The 25199-nt window shown below is 33.5% G+C and overlaps 1 protein-coding gene and 1 long non-coding RNA gene across 2 annotated transcripts; one reads left to right on the top strand and one right to left on the bottom strand.

The window, feature by feature from the left end:
- Positions 1-11403: 11403 nt before the first annotated feature.
- On the bottom strand, positions 11404-16119 carry LOC110708612. Its single transcript, XR_002508774.1, has 3 exons — positions 15621-16119; positions 15389-15522; positions 11404-13184 (listed from the first exon to the last, which is right to left on the bottom strand). It is a non-coding gene; the product is annotated as an uncharacterized LOC110708612 (long non-coding RNA).
- Positions 16120-17817: 1698 nt separating this feature from the next.
- On the top strand, positions 17818-19964 carry LOC110708933. Its single transcript, XM_021887161.1, has 5 exons — positions 17818-18060; positions 18193-18336; positions 18424-18663; positions 18778-19132; positions 19246-19964. Exons 1-5 carry the CDS (start codon positions 17818-17820, stop codon positions 19962-19964), a joined length of 1701 nt encoding a protein of 566 aa, XP_021742853.1.
- The last annotated feature ends 5235 nt before the right edge of the window (positions 19965-25199 follow it).

The raw sequence follows: 25199 nt of genomic DNA, 5'->3' as shown, positions 1-25199 counted from the left end.
TACATCCTCATATGTTTTTAAAATCAATATTAAGAGTCTATTCACATTTACATTATTTCAGTTCAGCTCAGCTCCAATCAGTTCAGTTAGTTCAGTTCATCTCCTAATTTCCCTCTTTCATAAAATATTCATTTCAGTTCAGTTCAGCTCCTAATTTCTCTCTCTCATAAAATATTTATTTCAGTTCAGTTCAGCTCCTAATTTCCATCTCTCATAAAGTATTCATTTTAGTTCAGTTCAGCTCCTAATTTCCTTCTCTCATAAAATATTCATTTGAGCTTAGTTCGGTTTAGTTCAGCTCCAATCGATTCAATTCAGTTCAGTTCAGTTCAGCTCAATTCAGTAAATGTGTTAAAATATAATTATTATATTACTCAAAGAGTAGGATAATATAGCGAAGAACAAATTGTTAACTACTTTGAATTTTTAATTATTTTTATTTTAATCACGGTTGTGTTTATTAGCAAGCTAGTATTTTTCGGAAAAAAATCTCGTTGAGGTTTAGATTTGATTATGGTTTTTGAAAAAAAAAATCCATTGTTAATTTTATGGTTGGAACCAAAGAAATTAACTAATTTATATTAGTGCTTGCATTATTTAGTAATCATCAATATCAATATACCTATACTAAAGGCGAAACTAGAAATGACACTTGTCATAACCTGGTTAATAATTTTCCCTCCAAAAGGTGTATTTTTTATTTTTTTTCCCAAAGCTTCTTAGAGAAGTATTTAATTTAATACTTACTTTACAATAATATTTCTTTTCTATTTGGCAAGTATATTCATTTTTACACATTCAACAAAGATTTATTTATTTATTTATTTATTTATTTATTTATTTTATGAAGGAAACAAAGTCATATAATACGATAATAATGTAATCTTGCCTATAACTTTGTAATGTAATCCATAGTTATTTTTATTAGTTGTGCATGCATTTCTTCCTCCGTTGTATGTAGCTGGCTGCTTGTTTCTTTTTCTTAAGACTAGTTGGCTTGAGCACTCTGCACCTGTATCAGTTGAGTTCATCCCAATCATCTGATCAATCATGTTGACTGCAGTGCTAGTCTGACTTGCTTCTTGCCTGTCTTCCCTTATTTCTGTAGCACTTCCTTCTTAGTTGGACCACCTTTGCAAGTAGTTAAATTATGCCCAAATTGTTTGCAGTTTGACCATTGCATAGTAGCAGACCTCTTCCCTTTTCTCTTCTCCCCTTCTTCTCTTCTCCTATTTCTAGAAAGTCTTCCAACACTTCTTTTCATTGGAGGAGGGAGTAACTTAGGAACATCCATCTCAGGCCACTGACCCAGGATTAGGGATAGGCAACATGTTGCCATTTTAAGCTAACTTATGAGTACCACTCCCTGACAAAATCAATTGGATCCTTCCCAGTATCAATTATAACCCTTATTCCATGCCTACGTGGAATACCACTTACTTGCCACCTACCACACACACATGACCAGCTATTCAGTGACACAGAGAGCATACTACTCCCATCAGACACTTCATACTCACCTTTACTAGAAGGATATGCATGACATTTTCTAAACTCTTTTGTGAGCACCCTAACCCTCTCCCTAATGTTAGGATATATACCTTCCTCCACCCACCGGTTAGCAAGTTGTTTCCTTGTAGCATGCCTAACCATAGCAGTTCTTCTAACTCCTGTGATGATAAAAGTAGGAAAAGTTAGCATTGCTTGATGTGAATAAAATTGTTGGAACTAAGAAAATGCATTATCTTCAAGTAATGTTGTTGTTAAAGAATGCATCAGCAGATAGTATGATATGTGGGGGAGAGTGAGGAGAAATTTCTTCAAGCATCCTTGGTAATCTCCTAGGCTGACTTAAAGGAGGGGTCACCTTTGGAGGTGAAAGGTATGGGGTCAACCTTGGGCTCCTCCTAACAAATTCTCCTATAGTTAAACTGTTAAACCCCAGATTCAATAGGAGGGTATCCTACTTGTACTGGTTGTTTGTTTTTCCTCAAGGGTAATTTTGGCCTAAAAGGCCTAGGTGGGGCAGATTTAATTGAGGTTTTGTTTAGATGATTCCAGTTGAAATGTGGTTGGGTTAGATGGACTTGCAAAAGTTGGTCCAACATCATTACATGGCCTAGTTACAAGTGCCGGGCCAGTAGTTGAAGATGGGCCAGTACATAAAATGACCCACTAGAAGATGGGACAGTACAAGCAGGCCCAGTGGCATTACTTGCCTTGGGCAAAATTTGTTGGGGTTTAACTATTCTTGCCAAATTCATTATAAAGCTTGGCTCTCTCAAACAACCCACCTACACATCTATCTATTTCCCTTCCATAGTCTCAAACATTTTTATCATTGTACCATCACCCACTAACTTAATAGCCTTCTCCTTATAACAATAATACAGCCCAGGGTACTCAGGCAACTCAAACCCTTTATTTGCAAATTCCTCACACATATCATTAAAACACATCAATTAACAAACACTTATCCACATCATCAATTGTTAAATCAACACAATTACCACCATAGGCGATTTTCAAAATCCTCTCGTCATCCATCTGCAAGTTGTTTCTAGTAAATATATCAAAATGTAAGAAATTTAACATCAAACACACTCATCATACCCACGCTAAATTTGACCTCAACAAAGCCATGATACAATCACAAAATTATGGTAACAAGATTACCCACAATTACCCACAAATAATCAAGCACAAACAATTAACCTAACAAGATTACCCACAAACAATCGCGCACTAAGAGAATACCCAGTGGATAACCACATTACTTGGTTATCATGAGAGAGAAAGTGGAAAAATAATTAAAAAATGAGGAGAGAGAAAATTTTGTGGAAAAATTGTAGTAACCAGGTTACAACAATAACCTGGTTATCAACATTGGGTTATAGATTAAAATAATCTACTTTTTGCTTTTAATATTTGTCCTTGGTGGGGTTGATTTAAATTAGGAGAGAGAAAGAGAGAAATTGTGGGGTTGAGATTGGGTAAAAGTAGGAGAGAGAAAATAAAAAACCAAAAAGTTATGGTTAACTATTGGGATATATTGGTTATTAAATGGGTATAAAAGTGGTTATAGGTGAGGTGGAAGACGGAGAAATTAATAAAATAAATAATAACCAAAAGATTGTGGTTAACCATTGTGTTTGCTCTTAATAAAAAACAAACCACCAAATACACTTAATACCAAACAAATTTATCAACTTTATGCGTATAACATCTCAAACATTACATAATTCACCAAAAATGGAACAACTTCGAAGGGTCGAAGTTCCAAGCATAGTACATACCTTCGTTGCTGCTTCAGCTCCAAATTTAAATTGATCTCCACGTATGTCGCAGGGAGAAACCCCAAATTCTCCACAACAATTTGCTTCTTTTTAGCTGAAAAATTGCGTCTTAGGGTTTTTGATCAATGGATGAAACAGAGGGAAGTGAAGAGAAGAGAGAAAGTTTAGTGTATAGTACGAGTTAGGTGACGAAATAAATGCAAGGGCGGAGCCAGGGGGGGCTGGTGGAGGCCCGACCCAATTGGTGATATATGTAATTTTTAGTATGCCCCCCTAGAATAACTAATAAATAGCTAATATTTGTCCTACATACCATGATATTAGAGATAGCCTAGTTGGTTTGTTGGAGTTTTTCATGGTGTCTTGGTGAGAGAGAGGTCTCAGGTTCGTTATTTTTTATATTTTTTTGCTTTTTTTTTGGGGTATTTTTATCGTTTCTTGCCCCCCTAGATTTTTATTCCTGGCTTCGCCCCTGAATATATGTCACCCCAACATTTGTCATAAATGCTTGCTGAAGTAGGTTACCGTACAATCGTACAATTACTAATTGTACTTTCGGGTTATATTGTAGAAAGTCATATAAGCAAGGGCACAACGTAGAAAAGTAATTCTTGGAAGGTCACTATATAGAAAAACCCTCAAAAATAAACATATCTAATAAAAAAAATTAAGTATATATATATATTGTGAAGGTTAATAATACTTATTGAGCTATGTAATTTGTAAAGTCTCTTGTGTGTAATATTTGGGGAATAAATAAGTTTTTTTTTTAAAAAAAAAAACAAAAAAAAAAAAAAACTTGTGAAATACTTAATGGGGCTAAAATATATAATTCCTGCAAGACTCCAAAGTCAACGCAAAGGCCAAGCCATAAAAAAAGTTGCCCAGGCCATCACAATATATAAATGTGTCATAAAATGAGCCCATGCAATCTATAACCATTTTTTAGGCCCATAAGAGCAACTTCAATGGTTGTTTTCAAGGACTAGCTTGCAATTTTAATAATTTTCAAGCTAATAGCCTAGTCATTGGAGTATATTTAATAATTAGCTTGATCAAGCTAATGCCAAGCAAATTAGCTTAGTTATGCTAATTAGCTTAGAAATTAATTGTCTCTAATAAAATACTAATTATTTTAAAAAATAAAGCTGAAAAATCTAAATATTAATTAGCCTAACCATTATGGTATGAATTAGCTAGCAGGAATAATAGCTTTGCAATCTTAGGTGGCATGGCAAGCTAATTTGACAATTAGCTTACCATTGGAGTTGCTCTAAGGAAAATTGAACTATGAAAAGTATATAAGGATGTACCAGTATTCTTTTTGGCGTTCCACCCGGTTCACCCTTTGGGCTAATCCGGATTCGAGGATCAGTTTTGGTTGGTTAGGTTCCAGTATGGTTCCAATTGTTGTTGTGGGGATTCAAACACGGATCCTCCCTACCAAGTGTAGTCTCAATCACTACTACACGTCTACACCACAAGGATATATTGTTAACGAATTTAATTTATAGTATCTTGGGTTCCTCTAATGTGGTAATCCGTACTCCGTAGCTTGTTATAGTCCTAATAATTTTTTTTTCTTTTTTGCTTGTTACATACTTACAGTCTACTTAAAGTACATACTATGATTATGTTAACATCATGTGTACGGTGTACATACCTTAGTCCTTCCTATTACCTATATAAATTTTGGTGTCGAAAAAACTTGTGTCTTGGATATGGCTTAATTTAATAAAAAGGATATGCTCCATGGGGTGCAAGTCTACCTTGCCATTGAAGCAAACTTCTAAAAAAAAAAAAGGAGTCCATGGAAAGATCATTCCCTCCATGGATCAAGCTTAGCTTACCCGAGCCACTGAACAAAACACAACACTAATTCAATTAAATTTATCTAAATAACGTTTCCCTTTTCTCTCCATGATTGAAAAAAGATATTCAAACGAATCTAAGCTTTATAAAAACTCATTTTGTAAAAATGACCATATTCTAATACTAATATGGGCAATATGGCAAAGCGGCATCAAGTTGTACACCAATTTGGCTAATTGACCTAAGCTATACATAATTGCAAAATTGATTATATATTACATGAATACTAAACTCAAACCAAAAATGTGCATTAAATTACAAAACTTGTTTTCCATTGACTTAGAACAACTTTACTTGGAAATTTAAAAAGACATATGACAAGTAATATATTGATAAAGGTATCAATTGATTGTTGTGCAGTAGTGATTGAGACTGCACTTGGTAGGGAAGATTATATGTTCGATCCCCAGTTTCAACAGTTGGAAGGGGATTGACTTAAAACTGATCCTCGAATTCGGATTAGCTCAAAGGGGTGAAATACCAAAAATAATATATTGATAGAATTATCAATATAACCTACTCATAATTCAGTCCTTATATCACGCAATAGTCGCAGGCACCGGAGCTATCAAAACGGTGTTATCTCCATTGGCATCGGGCTCTTCATCGGCCGGTGCTACCCCTTGGTTTTGACTATGCTCATGCAAACATGTCGTCAGTATGAATCCATGAAAATGATTTAGGAACACACGTAATGAATACAATTACCATATACTTTCCACTTCCGTACAAATTTTGAACCGAGCAAAGTGCACTTGCAATCATAAATTTGAAAAACCCCAAATCTCTTTCAACAGCAACATCAATTAGTCCAATTCCTTCCAACAAACTCATATACTCACCCAGGCAAAAACTCCCTACTAATGACCCTAGTACAGCATAAAAACCCGCCGCCGATGATTTATCCGAGATCGGTAATAACTGATAACATGCCACCAACAATACGACCACCCTAGCAAACCCTATTGAGAAATTCATATTCATATAATATGTCAATAAATAATATGGCTTCAAATAATGATGTAAATTTATTTTACCTTGACATACAATAATAAGTAATAAAACACACATAATGACTGGTTGCACAAAAGCTAATAAACTTCTTGCAATGATGTCGTACTCGTGGTAGTAACGTCTAACACGGTCTTCCTTCTTGTTATGATCATGCATAGTTTGAAAGCTATAAAAGTATAGAAATGACGATACAAAGCTGTTAAAAAAAAGGACACAAAGCCATATAATAGTGTAACGATGGAGTTGCTTGTCATGACCTAGGAGCGTAATTGTTTTTGCTTCACAATCTTTTTTTTTTTTTTTTTTTTTTTCCCTTTCTTTGCTTTAATCAAAAAGGTTTTTTTTTTTATTTTTATTTTTATTTTTATATATATATATTTCTTTCTGAGGAAAATAGCGAGAAGTTTGTTGTTTCTAGACTATAATTTCTGCTAGAAATTAGGAACAAAACATTCCACTTGATGAATACAAAGTATAAAGTGTTCTTATTTTTTATTTGCATAAAGTATATTCACAACCGAGTCATATGCCTCCCCTTCCCAAAAAAAATAAAAAAATAAAAAACCGAGTCATATGCCATAATTTTGCTTTATTCGATCCCTTAAACAATCCTTTCTCAAAGATCAAGTTTAATAGGGTTTCAAAAAAAAAAAAAAAAAAATCTAATTTTATAAATTAAGGTAATCCCATAATCCCTTTTTATACTTTGTTAGAGATATGATATATCGGAAAATATGTGTAAAATGTTTTCCGTATATAAATTGTTTTAGAATAATATATTTAGTTTTATTTTATGTTAAGATAGCACAGAGTATTATTTAGTAAATTTATCTTAAGGATATATGATTATGGTAGGTTAATATGAAATAACACTTATGAATTGTGTGAGGACAAATATATCCTCGAAATATTTGTTTACCTATATGTCCCTATTGAGATCATGTGAATTATTCTTAATTGTCTCTAAGGGCCTGTTCATATTTACTTATTTTCAGTTCAGTTCAATTCAGCTCCAATCAGTTCAGCTCAGTTGAGTTCAGCTCTAATCAGTTTAGTTTTATGTTTTTAATTTTTAAGTTAAGTTCAGATCAATTCAGTTCAGCTCCAATCAGTTCAGTTCAGCTCAGCTCCAATCAGTTCAGTTCAGTAAATATGAACAGACCCTAAGCTTCTTTTTTTTTTTTAGTGTGATTAATGATTAAGCTCGTTTGAATAGTGTTTGGACAACCTTTTAATGTTAATTGTACTCATTAATGTTAATTGTGTTTTTTTTTAAAAAAAACTTTTAACAATAGTGTGCGGACATTTATATCCTAAAAATATTTGGACATTTAGGGTCTGTACATATTTACTGAATTGAACTGAATTAATTTGGAGCTGAACTGAACTGATGAACTGATTGGAGCTGAACTGAACTGGATAGAGATGAAATGAATATTTTATGAGAGAAGGAAATAAGGAGCTAAACTGAATTGAATTGAACTGATTGGAGCTTAGCTAAACTGGCTGAAGCTGAACTGAAGTGAAATTAAGTTGAAGTGAACAAGATTTTATATTTTTCTTCATTAATGTTGCCAACATATGAAAGGACAATCGGACATAATTATTTATGATACGCACATCGTGCACGTTAGTCACTCTAGTGGTATACTTGTAATAATTAGCACTAAACCTTATCATTCACTCCGTAGGTCTTACTCTTATCAAGTTATCATATTTGTATAAGCTTTGAAGAGCAATAGATATTTTGTTGTCCTGTTTAGATGGATTAAGCAATCAACATAATTTAATTAGAAAATAATGACAAAGAGAACTTCATAAATAAATTAGTAAATAGTGTTACAAGAGAATTCCTTCTTAAACAAATACTTTAGATAAAAATTGATAGACAACATAACTTTGTATGCAATATGCATATCTTTGAAAGTCAAAATAGTTTTCAATAATATATACCGTAGTATTTTGATTAGAGATGTTAAAAAACTATTTTATTTTTTTTTGAAAGCAAAAATATTTCATTAATTAAAAGTTATACGACATCTACAATAGAGATTCGACGTTAACAAATACATAAGATATTGAATCAAATAGAATTTTCCTTCATAAAAACTACGATCGTCGAATAGATCTCGCACTGCGGAGCATCTCCCGCTTATATTGCTGAAAATTACAGCCTTGTTGGAGAGACAATCTAACGATCCTTTGTAACCGTGATGATGTTTTCCTTCTGATTCATTTCGAAAACTTGATAACTTTTTCACCAACGAAATAATTGCACGACAATCCATTAGATCTGCTACCATGGATTCAAAACCAAGAAATTTCTCCCTCAAAAAGAGGATATAAACCTTGTCTTTCGAAAGAGGTCGAAAAAACCCTTGTCTTTTGAAGGAGATCGGAAACCCTTTCTTTCGAGGGAAAAAAATTCATCCCAAAAGGAGGAAGCATTATTATGAACCTAAAAAAACAATAAAGAAACAAGGATTGAGGCTTTCCACCGATTAAAATTGATAGAAGCCCCTTCAAAATTCAATAATGAAGGCTAGGGTTTTGGAGAGAGGAAGGAGGAGAAAGAAAGGATTTGAGAGTTGTAAAAAACTACCTTGTATACATTAAATTTTGTAAAAATACTACCTATATATATAAAAAAAAATTGTTGTAAAAAACTACTTTATAAATACTAAATGTTGTAAGTTGTTACTTGTTACCATGTGCTTGATTTAACAATGAAAGAGAAGGAGAATCTATAGTATATATTAAAAGGCGTTCCTATTAAAGGAACGGTGCCACGTGGCACTGTTCAATGTATGTGTACCTATGTCATAATGTCATGTCATCATCCAACGTGTATGCGCAACGTAAGCTAGCTACTTCATTTAAGTGAAATAAAATATGCTTTTAATCCATAACCTCCAATATATATAGGTAATACTTTTACCATCTCAACCAACTATTATTAATGCTTCAAGTTTCACATAATATTATAATATTCCTTTCATTTATTAAGTAAATTAGAGGTAATATAATTCATTTTTTTTCCACAAAATTAAAATATAAATACATATGATGTAAAAAAAAAGGTGACATCCAAAGCAATGTCCGAACCACTACATACACTAACTACACAAATAGTCCAACATAATTATTAAATTAAAGCAAGAAGTACACAAGTTAGCAACCCGGGACATCGCCCGGGATACACACTAGTTAGGGGTTTATAAGGGGGTATGGAGAAAATGAATGGAAAAAGGAGAAAAAAATGATTAAAAATGGGTTATTAAACGTCTTTATTCAATGCTTTTTACAACATTAATTGTTTATAACCTTTTTTATTTTTTTTAAACAGTTTTATAAGGTAGTTTCTTACATTTGTTGTTTAAAAGGTAATTTTTTACAATTTTTTTTTAATAAGGTAGTAGTTTTTCACAAAAAATACTTGTATATATAGGGTAAATCTTCACAAAAAGTCTCTTATTTATTTATTTATTTATTTATTTATTTTTAAAGAAAATTAGATATGTTTAGGAGGCATAAACATAATAAAAGGTAGATGATCTAGAGTATGGATGGAACAAGTTCCTACTGAAAATTTTTAAGTTTCTATTTGATGAGTTAAACCTTTTAGTTGAGTAATAAAATTTCTGCTCGCATTTCCGTCAAAATAAATACGTAGTAATGAATCTTTTTTTTTTTGAGGGCAACGTAGTAATAAATCTAGACCCAACATGAGTCACTTGACACATATAACGCTTAATTTTTATTTTTTTTATTTTTCACAAGAAATAACGCTTAATATTATAAACAAATTATAAAATCTTGTAAACATTGTCATTAACATTCGAGAAGAGTTGACCTCAAAAAAAAAAAAAAAAAAAAAAGTCGAGAAGAGAATATGATATTTTGTTTAGTAAATATGATATTTTGTTAAAAGTCGAGAAGAGTTCACCTCAAATTAAGTTTCGTTTTTTAATTTCAACGAAATTAAGTTTAGTTTAGTAAATATGATATTTTGTGAAAAACTATCTTATAAAAAAAATTTTTGCGGGAAATTACCGATTAAAAAAATGATGTAAGAAACTACTTTATAAAAGGGTAAATGTTGTAAAAGACTACTATTAGTCGGAAAGTCACTTTCATTTTCCAACGTGCCAATCGCGTGACTTTTAATTCATCCTTTCCCTCCTTTTTTTTCCTTAATTGACATGTGACGTGGTCAATGCCGGAAAATAAAAGTCAACAATGACTTTTCGATTAAGGGTAGTGTCTTACAACATTTACCCTTATATAAAGTAGTTTCTTACAACATTTTATTATTAGATAGTTTCTCGTAAAAAAGTGATTTACAAGGTTGTTTTTCACAAAATGTCCTAGAAAATATAAATTTTAATTAAACAGTAAAATCAGATCAGTAACTCTAAAGAACTAACACAATAGAAAATCAAGTTTTAATCATATTCGTATAACTTTTAATTTCTGCAGTAAAAATAATTTAAATTTGACAAAAATAATTAATTGTAGTAAAATTAATTTCGTATTGATAAAAATAATACTATATTAATTATTTCAACAAAAAAAAACGATAAATATAATATAATAGTGCATAACTGCATATAAGCAACCATTTAGTTTAAAACTTCAAGAGTAGTCGGTATATTTTTATTTATATAAATAATACCTCTATTTATAACGGTGCAATGGTGCATTCCGTGCATATAAAGCTAACCTTTTATATCCAAACACACACTAACTAACGTCATTATAGTTTTGATTACTTTTTCCATATTAAAAACTCATATGTGATATGTACAAAATATTGCGATAATATGTGTGATTTATATATGTTTAAGAATAAAAGCAATGCTTCGAAATCATGCATGACTTGGAATTATGATGAGTAGCATTCGCAAAGCTAATGTGTCAATATGGATGTAGGATAGTCCATCTAATGGTTGATATGTCAATAGAGATGCAAATTGATGAGCAACGGATTGTTTTTTCTTCTTAACATAATTCATCGTACTGTTCGTACATACTAATATATGTCATTTTTCTTTCATATTATTTTAAGGGTTTTCATTAAATATCAAGCAATTTTTTATTGGAAAATTATCAATGATACCCTTCAGGTTTTGGCTTTTATCAATGGTACCCTTCATTAAACTTTCATTATCAGTGGTACCCTTACAACTTAACCTAAATTGCTACAATAATCTCAACGTTAAACAAACGTTTAGTATGTTTAGTTAACACGGTTAATGGGCTATTTGACACTAACTTGAGTTGACAAAAATACCCCCCTCATTAATACCCCCCAGGCCCAACCAACACCATTTAATAGTTCCAAATTTTTTGATCGTTCAACTTCTGTCACACTCTCCCCTGTTCTTCTTCTTTTGAGCAACCCTAACTGATGCAAGAGTGAAGGACGATCGTTGAAGATTAAGCGTTTTTCTGCAATTCTAAAGGTTAGTTCTTATTTCTTACTTGAATTTTGGGAATTTTGGTTTAAATTGTTAAGTTTAAGGAAATGTATGTATGTTTGAGAAATGTGTTTGATTTGGTGGAGAATTTCGAAGTGGTGTAGGATTTAGCTCTGAATTATGCTCAATTTACATAGTATAACTACTAGGTTGCTAAAGTTTTATTCTTTTCATATATTAATATGCATAAGTCAACATTTTCATGGATTGTGGGTACATGTACAGTGTAGCTTGTGATGTTGCTCAGTGTTTGCTTAAATTCTAATCTTTAAAGATATGTAAATTGGTGTTTAGTGTGTAATTGATGATGAATTTCACTACTACAAAAAACCCCTATCGAGTCGCCTCTAAACCATCTTATACATCGCTTCAAGGGTGACACTACAGGCACCAACACAATAGGTACCCCCCTTACGTGTCGCCTATGACCTGACGCATTAGGTTGGTTTATGAGTCGCCTTTTTCATTACAGGGGATGTGTTAGGTTGGTTTATGAGTCGCCTTTTTCATTACAGGTGATGTGTTAGGTTGGTTTATGAGTCGCCTTTTTCATTACAGGTGATGTGTTAGGTTGGTTTATGAGTCACCTTTTTCATTATAGGTGATGTGTTAGGTTGGTTTATGAATCGCCTTTTTCATTATAAGCGACGTGTTAGGTGTATTTTATGAGTCTCCTACTTTTTATGAGGCGACGCGTAAAGTAATTTTTTGAAAAGTATAATTCTTCAATAACGATGCCAAAAATATAATTTATTTTCTTTTTCCTCATTAAATTTACACTTGCTATTATAAATACAACCTATGTAGGACTTGAACCTATATCTATGTGCAATAGCACATTGCTCTACCATTTGAGCTAATAGGCTTTTGAAAACTTCATTGGCAAAACTTCTTTAACACTAACATTAGAAATATCAACATAAACATTGACATCCTAGAATAACAAAGATAAGTGACAATAAGCTTTGACCATCATTAACCAACAATTGCAGAGAAATGTACCCATTATACCAAATATCATAGCGGTGCTTTAAATTACTAAAAACAGGAAACCCACGGGTTATAACGTTCTTTCACACATTTCACCATAAGTTTAACAATCAAAATGATAAGGTCGGTACTACAATAATATAATTACCAGATCCAACCATTACATATTTACACTACTTCACATAAAGTTAGGAATGAATTAAATGAAATGACCATAACTGACGTGAAAACTACAGCTTGAAAGAAAGCATACCAATATAATTATTTTCAGAGAAGAAAGGAAGGAAGTCACACAAGCTGATTTTATAATGCAATGCTCAAATGGAAATAAACAAGAGATTGTGAAAAAGGTGAAGTATAAAATTACAGCAGGACAAAGATACTAGAAGAAGAACTATCTTAGTACTCTATGGTTTGTGCGTACCTTAGTGGAGTCAAGACAATAGTTCATGATATTCTCACATGATCCAAGTAAAATTGCAAAATCCATTTTCCCATGCATTTCTTTGAATTTGAAAATAACATCCTCAACCTGTAAAGAGAAATATTAGGCATCTTAGAAAGAAGTCAAATCAGTATATATCCAATCATAGTATTTAAGGATCAATAATAGCAATCACTTTAAAAAAAAAAAGGTATGCGTTTTCACCACTCTTTTTGTCTAGAACTAAATTGCAATTACCAAATCATGACAACAAAAGCACTCACTTATCAAAGATAACTTCAGCGCAAGCAAGGACAAGAAAAACAACAAACAAGCTTGGTTAAAAGAATTCAGACATTCAATCACATATCAAAGTTTGATTGTCATAACATGATAGGTACAATAAACATCTAATCATACACTCAAGCTTATAAAAGAGCTAAAAATACTCACTGTGCACCAAAAACAACAATAACAATTTCTAATGTGGCACCCACAATTAAATTTAGCACCAACAAAATTTATAAACTAAAGTACCATCAAATCATTGGTCTAGTAAATTGATAGTAATTTAAAGATACTAAAATATTTTCAATAAGCATCACCAATAAACAAACAAATTGAATGACATTATACTAACAAAGATAATGTGAGATGATTGCATATAGTGACTAACATTGGACAAGCAATGTGACGTCAATTGTGTAATATGTTCAAGTTCAATTTGCAGAAAAAATAAATAAATTAAAGGAGCAATATATAACACAAATATATAACACAAATATGAATGAAGAAAATAATAAGAGCAAATATTGGAATGGAAAAACTTCAACATAAGTGTATAAAATCTCCCTATTTGTAATGCTGTTTTAGGAAATTCAACCCCCCTCCTCCCCAAACTGCCACACACTCCAGCATTACTCCAAAATCATGTAAATCGAACAACGAATTCAATTACAATTCACTAATGCAGCCCACCTAGTGACTTATATACCCCCCCAAACTGCCACACACTCCTTCAACTGTACAATTACTCGAAAATCACGCAAAATGAGCAACGATTCGATTACAATTTAGTAATGTAGCCCACCTAGTGACTTCTATATATATTATTAGCACTGTCAAAACGGTTTGACAGTTCGGGTTCGGTTCGGTTTGAAATCGGTTCGGTATTAAATCGGGTCGGTTTGAAATCGGTTTAAGTGTCTCACAGGTCGGTTTCAGTTCAGTTTAAATAGTTATCGGTTCGATTCGGTTTCGGTTTGGGTTCTAAACGGTTCGGTGCAGCCAGGTTGCGGTTTGTTAACGGTTCGGTGTAAACGGTTTTTTACACCGGTTCAAACAGTTTCGGGTTGAAAACGGTTTCAAGTTAGAAACGGTTCGGTTCTTTTTCGGTTCAGTTTTATTTTGGTTTGCCTTTTATACGGTTTAACGTTATTCAAATCAGTTTTATTTCACGTTTACTAAATTATGGTTCGGAACGGTTTTTTTATTTAAAAAGTCGGTTTTTGATCGGGTCGTTTGGATTTGGGCAGTTAAACGATTTTGGTTTGAAATTTCATAGTACTTGCTAACCTTTTGCTGGTTAACAAGTTTTATATCAAGCCGAGACTTCATCACTTCATATTAAGCATTAGGCATTATATATTATATACAAATTCTCATCGATTTTAAAAATACATATGTTATTTTCAAGTTTAGTCATATTAATCTTACTAGTTTATTATGAAGTAACGTAGATTATAAAAATTTAGTGTATTAATGAATTATTATTGTTTTACTATCACATTATTAGCTGCTTCTTATTCAATCATCTAATTGATGTGTCATAATCATGATTTGATGAGTTATCGTGACATCGAAATTACAGTTTGATTTATAGACGGTTCGGTTTGTAAGTGGTTCAGTTTATAAAAGGTTCGGTGCAAACGGGTCGCAGTTTATTAACGGTTCGGTGTAAACGATTTTTACCTCGGTTCAAACGGTTTCGGGTTGGAAACGATTCGAGTTATAAACGGTTCGGTTCTTTTTCGGTTCGGTTTGTTAACGGGTTCGGTTCTTATACGGTTTGACATTATTCGGATTAGTTCGATTTCGGGTTTACTTAAATACGGTTCGGGTCGATTTTCGGTTTTACAAAAACGGTTTTTAATTGGTTCAGTTCTTATTTGGGTTGGTTGATTTCGGGCAGTTAAACGGTTTCGGTTTGAAATTTGACAGCAATATATATTATACATAATAATTGTAATAAATCACAAATCTCTTTTAACATTGAATAAAACTGAAGACATTAAAGGAGAGAGAAAGAGAACTGAAGAGATGGCAGAAAGCATCGCGACAAGCATTGGAGACGAAGGAGGCGTAGTGGTTGTCTTTCTCGGCGTTTCTCATGATTTCCGGCTGCGCTGCTGCCGGAAACCCGCGTATTGGTTCATACAATCGAAACCTGCAAACCAAAACCCAATTCATAAAATCAAAAACCCACAATTTCCCACCACAAATTATTATTCAAAATCCAAAAACAATAAACCCTACTCATCAAACCTGCTTAACAACAAGTAATTCCCAGAATCAGTATTAATCCCCATATAAACCGTCCTAAAAGCGCCGCAACAAATAAACTCCCCTTTCTGCCATCAAATAGGCAGAGCTTCATCTTTAATCGACGGCGCCATATTCTCCTTCGCCGAAGAGCACGAAAGTCCCCTGATTTGGGACTTTGCCGCGAACAATTTGATGCGGGATTTATGAATTGAGGAGCCAATTTTATCGACAAAACCTCAAAACCGACGTCGGTGGTGGTGGTTGAGGAGGAAGAACTTGAAGTTCGTAAGATTAAGGATTGAAGAAAATAAAATGAATGAGGGAGGCGATGAGAGGAAGGAACAAAAAAAATAGGGGAATGAATGAGGTTTCTAGGTTTTTTTTTATAAAGTTGCTTTCCGTCAAAAAAAATTTGGCAAAGGTGTTGCCTGTAGCAGTACAAGGCTATAGGCGACTCCTAAAGTATTACTTTAGCAGTCACACGTGATGAAAGACGGGACATGTATAGTTTGCACGTCGCCTAGTATAGTGTAGGTGACGCTTATGACTTTCATTTTATTTTTAGGTGTCTTTTATGTGTCACATACTTTATAAGAGGCGACTCTAAAACCTTACGCGTCACACATTAATTTGAGGCGACTCTAAAAGGGCGACTCCATAGGGTGTTTTTGTAGTAGTGTTTCTGAACAAGTGATTGTGTACTGATTTTGCAGAATGACTGAGCATGATAGGGTTGTGTTTCGATTTAAGTATAAGGTGCATAAAATTGATATTGAAGTGGATCCTGATCAGTGTAACTTAATGGATTTAGTCATAGAGTTTGAGGATAGGTTACAAAAAAAGGGAGTAGTTATACTTAACCCTATATTTGCTTATGCTTATAGAGGTAAGCATTGGCCAATAAATGATGATGGTGGCATATATAGGTTTTTCAGGACATTTCCACAAGCTAATGTGTATGAGATTTTAGTTGGTACTACTATGAATTCAACCTACCTGAATGATCTAGTGTCTGAATTTAGGAGGAACGAAATAGTTGCTGAAAGAGCTATGCAAGCAATTGGACATGCACCTCCACCAATTGATGACCCACCACTTGTTAATGAACCAATTCTTGAACCTCAAGCTGAAAATGAACCAATTCTTGAACCTCAACCTGAAAATGAACTAATTCTTGAACAAGCTGAAAATGAATTCATTCTTGAACCTCCTATTGAAATTGAACAAGAAGCCAACCCTTTTGAAGCTACTCCTTCTGGGAGCAGCAAGCTAAAACCTAGGAGGAGATTGGTGCTTAAATACCAATAAGAACCTCAACCAACAAGCCCTGTCTCTTCTGTTAACCCTTCAGTCTGACCCTAGGATTATAAACTATGACCCAGATGCTACTTTTATGGATATTGAAGACCTGTATGAACAAAATAGTGCTAAGAAGATTGAAAAAGAGTACAGAAGGGGGAGAAAGGAGTTTAAAAAGTACATGGACAAGGAAAAGGGTAAGGGTAAGTGTCAAGATAAGGCTGAGGGAGAAGATGTAGGTGGTTTTTCTGGTGATAAAGCAAAGGGAAGTGGGAAAAAGGGCAAGGCAAAGGGCAAGGACAATGGTAAGGGTAAGAGTAAGTTATTAGTTTTTGGTGGTGAGAAGTTACCCCCATCTCCCATTTCCCCACACACTGTCTTTAAGACACTACCTGTTAGGAGAAGCCCTAGGTTTTCCCCTATTTAAACTAATACCAAGCAACCCACCACTGTACTCTCAAATAGTCTAAACACAAGAGATCCAAATCCAACCACTAATCCCACACTTTTTGGTAGAAAAATGCCTAAGAGTACAGCTGTTAGGAAAGGGCTATGGGTTAAGGGTAAGGGTAGAGAGTTGCATAAGCCAAATGAGAGTGGGGAAGGTAGTCAACCAACTGCTAGAAGACAAGTCATTTTTGATGGTGATGGTGATGGTGGGGATGATCCTAGTGATTCTAGTGATTCAAGTGAGTCAAGTGAGGATGCTGATGGTGGAGGTTTTGGAGATGAGCTTGATGATTCAAATGGTGAGGTGATCCCAGATGGTGATGTGCCAGCAGATGAGAGGGAAGACATAGGACAACTTCCCCACATTGAAGACAACTAGGAGCAGGGGTTCTGGTCTGGATTCATAGATGATGATAATTACTTCAAACAACTTTATGGTGATGGTGAAATGTATGAGGATTTGGGGTTTGGGAAGATTGTTCTTAGACCTTGGATGCTGTTCATAGACAAGGCACACTTAAGGGAGACTTTGAAGGATTATGCAGTCCAGGAAGGTTTTGCTCTGAATGTTGTAGCTGCAGATAACACCAGATACACAGTGACATGCTATGCTGAATGTTGTGAGTGGAGGCTGCATGCCAGTAGGTTAATTGATGGAAAAACTTGGGCTATCAAGAAAATATGGCCAGATGTACACAGCTGTAGGGGCTTGTAAACATATAATCCTATATGTACTGTGAAATGGGCTGCCCCAAAAGTAATGGAAGATATTAGGGCTGCCCCTGATATTCTAGGAAAAGCATTGAATGAATTGTTGTTTCAGAGGTATGGGATATATATGAAACAAGCTTCCTTATATAGGCTGAAAAGGTATGTGATTCAAGAGCTGTTTGGTGGACATGATGAGTCCTACTCATTGATGCCAAGATATGCTGACATGATTTGCCAGACTAATCCTGAGTCAAAGGCATTTGTAGCATGGCAGCTTAGTGAGAGCATTCCTTGAGTGAATTTGTTTACAAGTGTGTTTATCAGTTTTGCTGGGCAATGGAAGGGTTTTCTGGCTGCTTGCAGACCCTTAATTGGAGTTGATGGGGCTCATCTAAAGGGAAATTATGGTGGAATCCTCTTGTCTGCAGTTGGGTTAGATGGCAACAATGAAATTTACCCAATAGCATTTGCCATTGTGAGTGTTGAAGACAAGGAAAGTTGGTCTTACTTCTTCTGGCATCTGTACAACATAGTGAAGCAATCCAACAGGCAACATTGGACAATTATATCTGACAGACAAAAGGTAAACATTTTACTTACACTAACACTATTAGCATTATATTACTTGCATTATATTACTTGCACTAACATTATATTTGTAATATAGTACTTGCACTAACATTACTTGCATTAACAGGGGGTTGATCTAGCCCTAAAAGATGTATGGCCTGATGCCAAGAGGAGATACTGCTGCAGACACTTGAACAGGAACTACAAGAAAGAATTCCCAGGCCCTTTGATGTACACACTATTCTGGAGGGCATGCAATGCAACCAACAAGTTCACTTTCAGGAAAGCAATGGAGAGATTACAGAAGGAAGGAGGAGAGGATGTTATGGTGTGGCTTGCAAACTTAGGTGATCAATCAAAATGGAGCAAGCACAAATTTGATCCTAATGTATGCAATGACTTAAACACCTCTAACTTTGTGGAGAGTTTTAACTCCACTTTGGGAGTTGACAGGTGCAGACCTGTTTTGACACTTCTTGAAGGTATACTTTTTTTATTTTTATTTTTATTTATTTATTTATTTTTATTTTTTTTCAGTTAAGACACAACTCTTATGGTTAGATTTACTTATGCATCTTATATGGTTGATTGGAAGGGATTAGAAGAGTGTGTATGGTGAGGATTGCTTCAAGGCATGAAAGAGCACAAGGCTGGGAGGATAATGACTTATGCCCCAAAATTGCAAAGTTGGTCAGGGACATTAGCAAAGCAACCTCTACCTGCAGAGCCTTCCAGTCAAGTCCAGGTGAATATGAGATACATGAGGGGAGGTCCCAGTTCCCTCTAAGCCTAAACCAAAAAATATGCTCATGTGGGGCTTGGCAGCTGTCTGATATACCATGCAGACATGCAGTGAGGGCAATGCTACATGCCAAAGTTGATCCCCACAATTATGTGAGCTCATGGTACTCTGCTAGAACCTACAAGCAAGTGTACAATTTTGTGATTCACCCAATTCCTGATTCAAGTCAATGGCCACCTGTTGATGCTACCCACCCTCAGCACATCTACCCACCAAAAATGAAGAGAGGTGTAGGAAGGCCAAGTAGAAACAGGAAAAGAGAAGAGGGTGAAGACCAACCAGGGAAGAGGTCTAGAACAGTCAGATGCAGCAACTGTGGGAATTTAGGCCACAACAAAGTAACTTGCAAGGGTGGTTTGACTAGAAAGGAGTTGGAGTCAGTGAAGGCAATGGTTGTTAGGAACACAAGATCAAGAGATCAGTCAAATGCAGCTAAGGAGGCTAGAGCTATGTCTGCTGCAACAGAGATCTCTTCTTCACAGTTGGCTAGCCAACCACAGGACTTGTCCTAGTCACCCTGACATCTGTTTGGATGCTGCAACATTAGGCTATTAGGACTGACTTTGATGTAATGAATCAGTTTTTGAACATGTTTTACCAGTTTTTATTGATGCAAGAACTTGTCTTTTTTTTTTGGGAAAGTACTTAGCTGTGAATGCTAGTACTTATTTGCTTATTAATGCAAGATACATTTCTTTAAAGTACTTAGCAGAACTAGCTGCTTTTTTGGGAAGCAATACAGCATGACTTGTTTGCATATTTATGTGAATATGTTAGTAATTATTTGCTTATTTTTGTGCTCTCTCAAAACAGTAAACTAAAGACATAAAATGCAATATAACACGAAAATAACCAACTTCCATTAATGTCAACTAGAATTTCAGTATATCATTTTCAAACCAATATCTTAAAAAGGCTACTATTTTAAAGCCACAATCAACAACACCAAAGACATCACTACAACTAATTTCACAACCATGTACACGAAATCAGCAAATTCATCAGTCTTGTGCATAAACTCTGTAAATTCTGCCCTTAATGCATGAACTTGGCCTACTTCTGCCATGGATCCTTGCCTCCCTCCTATGTCCCTTGAAATTTGGTCTTCACTTACCCACATAAAGAATTCACATACCCTACACTTATAATATGGCCTTCTAGGATTCGCAATTGAGTTTGAAAACCTAATATCCGCAACTCTTGGTGGTTCACAATTGCAATTCATGGCTCTAAACCATGTAACTCCCCCATTCAAATTGCTTGAAGATGAAGCCCTTCCAGAAGAAGCCATTACTATAAAACCCTTGAAACCCTTGACAAAACTGTAGAGTAGAGAAAAAAAGAAATTTTTTTTCAGAAATTAATGGAAACAGGGAAGAGAGGGGTGAGGGTTATATAGGAAATTGGAAAGAAATAAAAGAAGGGAAAAATGTTGGGATTTTTGGAGGGAGAAATAAAAGGGGCATTGAAGTCTTTTCGCGTTCCCCAACCCATTTACCCTCCTAATTAAACATACTTAACGTTTGTTTAACATTGAGATTACTGTAGTAATTAAGGGTAAAGTATAAGGGTACCACTGATAATGAAAGTTTAATGAAGTGTACCATTGATAAAAGCCAAAACCACAAGGGTACCATTGATAATTTCATTTATCACATTGTGTCATCAAATTTTAATCTAGATGTCTACAAAATTACAATAACCTCAGACATTAAGTCCAACTAAATGACGCTTTAGTATTAAGGTTACGATGGAGATGTGCAATGGCATTAAGGTTGGTGCTCTAATTAAAAGGGGTTATGCTAGTTAACTCAAGTCTTTGCAAGGTTTATCACTTGTTATATGATAATCGAGTAATATTTTACTAAATAGATTGATTCCACTTTTATTGCTCACTAGAGCTTGTTATTGGATAGGGTAACCCAATGATAATAGGGTCAAGGCCAAGCTTAAAAGGTTTTTTTTTATGGACAAAGCCCTTATTGGGTAGAGTTAATATAGAGCCAAAATGTTTTTTCAATTTAACTTATAAAGAAGATAGATAATGTAAAAAATAATTACATAGGTAAATTTGTATTCATATATACTTAATAATTGCTTTGTCCAATATTTATTTTAATTGATATTTTATATGTCCGTCCATTATCAACCCGTTATTAACCCATGACCCACATTGACCCGATCCAATATTGACCTTATAAAATATGACTCGACCAGCAACCGACCCTGACCTGACCCGTCCAATAACCAGTTCCCTCGCAAAGTCACAAATTCACAATAAGTTACGCTACTTACGCGGTAATATGGTACGGAGTAATATTAAAGACGTTTTAGTCTTGTTGTGGGGTAGGTGTTTCGTGTTCATATATATGCTGACATTTGTAATTTAAGAAAGTGTTCCAGACTTCTTTTTTGATTCATGATGTCTTTGCGGATGATTATTCAATCCTAACGTCTCGAAAATTGATTTCCAACACAGCATAACTTATTTCAACATACTAAAGCTTTAGCACGCAATAACTATACCCTAAATTTTCTAAACAAAATCATAGGAGCACTAAACGAGATTGATATACGTAGATTAGAGTGTTAAATATCTACAAGATATATATAATATCTGCAAGATATATATTTAACATAGAGTATTAAATTGACTTATGTCTTCCTTAATTAGAGTATGAGGTAATAAGGTTGCCTGCATTTTATTTTATTTATTTATTTAATATAGTGGGCTAATTGTTGTGTCCATAACAACACATTCATTCACTTAAACTTTTGTCAAATGATAATTTTGTTCAATGTGTTTAATGTGGTATTATTGGTTTGATGAGAGAAGGGCGCCATAACAACACATTCATTCACAAACTTTTGTCAAAGAATAATATACAGCGCACCAAAGAACATTAACAGTCAAACGACAACTCAATTTTTTTTAAAGAAATAAAACAACGAATAGATGGATATTTAATTTATTTCTTTCGTACCAACTAGGAAAATAAACTAGGAAATCACTCACGGTGTCGCAAATTTCCTTTATATATGTAGCCTTATTTTATCACAGTATATATATTTTGTAGAAGACTGTCATAGTTTTGATGATCAAAGAAGACATTGTAAAGGCAGCTAGCTAGATTGTTTACGCATGTTTTGAAAATGGGAGTTGAGATTATAATGTCTTTACTTAAAGTTGACATTGGTAGAAATCAAATACTCCATACAATCATACTATGACTCAATGGACCAATTACAAAGTTGTTATTTTCAAGGTCTGCCTCCATTAGTCCATTGGCACAAATGTACAATTAAGGAAAGTAAAATATTATACTGTATGAACTATGAAGTAGAATAAATGCACCACTATAAATTCAGAATCCATTTCCTTAATCTTTGGTTGTCTAGTCTAGGAAATGGTTTGCGTGTTGTCTTAATGTAGAAATTGAGTTGTTGAACTTTTGTCCATATTTAATTATATACAACTATTCAAGTATAAGATAAATTTAGTTCTTTTTTATACTAGTAAAGTTTTTATTTAATTTTATTTTATATATATAAAAAATATAACTCCATATTATTCAAGGTTACTTCATGGCTTCATGCCTATACTTAAGATCAATAACTTATATACTAAAAGACACACCAGCAATTTTCTGGTGTGTCCTTAATTTTTTTTTTGAATAAAATTTAATTAAAGAAACAAAATTTATTTACAAAAATAATTCTCTAGTCTTATACGATATAATTACTTAAAATAAAAAAGATTTGACATATATTTTAGTTATTAAATTTCTTAACTCACAATTTGTGAATTCCTTTTTACTAATTTTCAACATCGTTTTATATCTAACATATCTTACGTAATCCTTTATTTTGCTCAAAATTTGTCAATAATTTTAGATTTTTTTTTTTGCTTTATAAAAACTTATTATAATAATAGTTTAATAATAATTATTAAAAATTACCGTGCATGACACGGAAACTAACCTAGTTGTATATACAGTACATTTTTTTTAAGCCATAGTACGATACAAAGTTCACCCATCATGGAAGATTGGAATTTGCTTAAACAGTTGCAACGTATAGAATACCATCTAACTTATTTTTATTGAGGCAAACCATTTAACTTATTTAATTAAATTCTTAGCGTGATATGACATAGACGTAAAATTTAATATCAAATACTCCTAGTATGCATGTCATATGTGATGGTCTTAGAATCTTAGCCAACAATTATATTGATTGAGGATGAAAATGATTACAGTCACAATTAAAACTTGATTACTCCGTACTATAGTAATTTAGTACGTAGTAACCCTCCATACTATTCGTTCACTTACACTAGTGTTGTATAATTTGTTCAAATGATAATTTTGGTCAGTGTGTTTGATGGTATTATTTTTTTGATAGGTAAAGGGATATCGTAATAAGGTGACGCACGTATTAGCTCATTGCTTGCCGTGGGTGCCAGGTAGTAGAGTGTGGTTGTCAAATTTTCCCGATTGTATTGTTCCTATTTTGGACTATGATCTTCCTACTAATGAATGAGTAAACCTTGTAGGCTTTGTTTTTTTAAAAAAGTATAAGATAAATTAAATCCTCTTTAAAAAACATTCACAACGTATCGAATACCATCTAACTTACGAAATAAAAGTCTCAGGGTGTATGGTACCCAACATTTAATACAAAGTATGTACTATAAAATATAACTCCTTCAATTTTCTTCTCTTCTTCTTTATTATTTATCATTCAAACTTCTTTTCTTGTTTTTGTTCTTCTCTTTTTCCTCATTCTCATCTTATTATTCAAAGCAATATTATCTTACAAAATGTGGTTCTTTTAGTACTCAAAGAGTGGGCTACAAAAGCAAAGAACAAAATGTTAACAAATTCCCGATCATTAAGGTTATTCTTTTTATACTTAAGTATTGTATTGTTTTCTATTTTAATCACCGTTTTATTTGTCACCTTAAGATCTTCGGGAAAAAATTCTATTGTTAAGCTTATAAATGATTCGAAAGACATCAAAGTATTTATATTTGTAATCTCTATATTTCTTTCGGTTATACCTAGTGCTTTTAAAGCACATGAAGTAGAAAGTTATTTTATAGGATTTATGCTAATGTGCTGGGGTTTTTGTGTTCACGTAAGCTTGCAATCAAAAACTGATTTTGGATTGTTGCTTGTACATCATCGGCCGTTTTTAGTATTTTTACAAATTTGGTTCAATGTGAACCAACTGGAGTAAGTGATTATTTCACCTTAATAGCATTTTTTGTTATTTTACTATTATACTACTATTTTGCAAAATTAACTTATGATGATCCTACAAAAGAAATAATTCGTTTTAGATGTAGGGCAGAAAATATTAATAAACGTTTAACCCAACAAGAAGTTGATCAAAGAAAAACCAACGGAATTCATGAGAATGAGTTTTATCATATAAATAGAATTGGTAATAAAAGGGATGATATATTTTATGAAGTAATACCGGCCTCTTCTATTGACCCGGAGTCACGGAATTTTTTGATGCTCCAACACCATGAAAACTATATGTATTTGGAAGAATAGTAAAATAATATAGTCTTGATTTATTATTTATGTAGATGCCCCACCAACAACAGCAAGAAATTCAAGGAGAAGGAGAAGCATTTACAACAGCAAGACCAGGCAATTTTCAACGTTTTAGGTCGTTTGACTTGGAGCAAGGTCAACAACCGTCAACGCCAAGGTCAAGGAGGAGTTTCTAAATAT

The sequence above is a fragment of the Chenopodium quinoa genome, unplaced genomic scaffold (genome assembly GCF_001683475.1).
Source record: "Chenopodium quinoa cultivar QQ74 unplaced genomic scaffold, ASM168347v1, whole genome shotgun sequence".
In the NCBI taxonomy this organism is placed as follows: Eukaryota; Viridiplantae; Streptophyta; class Magnoliopsida; order Caryophyllales; family Amaranthaceae; genus Chenopodium; species Chenopodium quinoa.
Note: the sequence above shows the minus strand (reverse complement) of the source record. Positions and strands in the feature narration are given on the sequence as shown.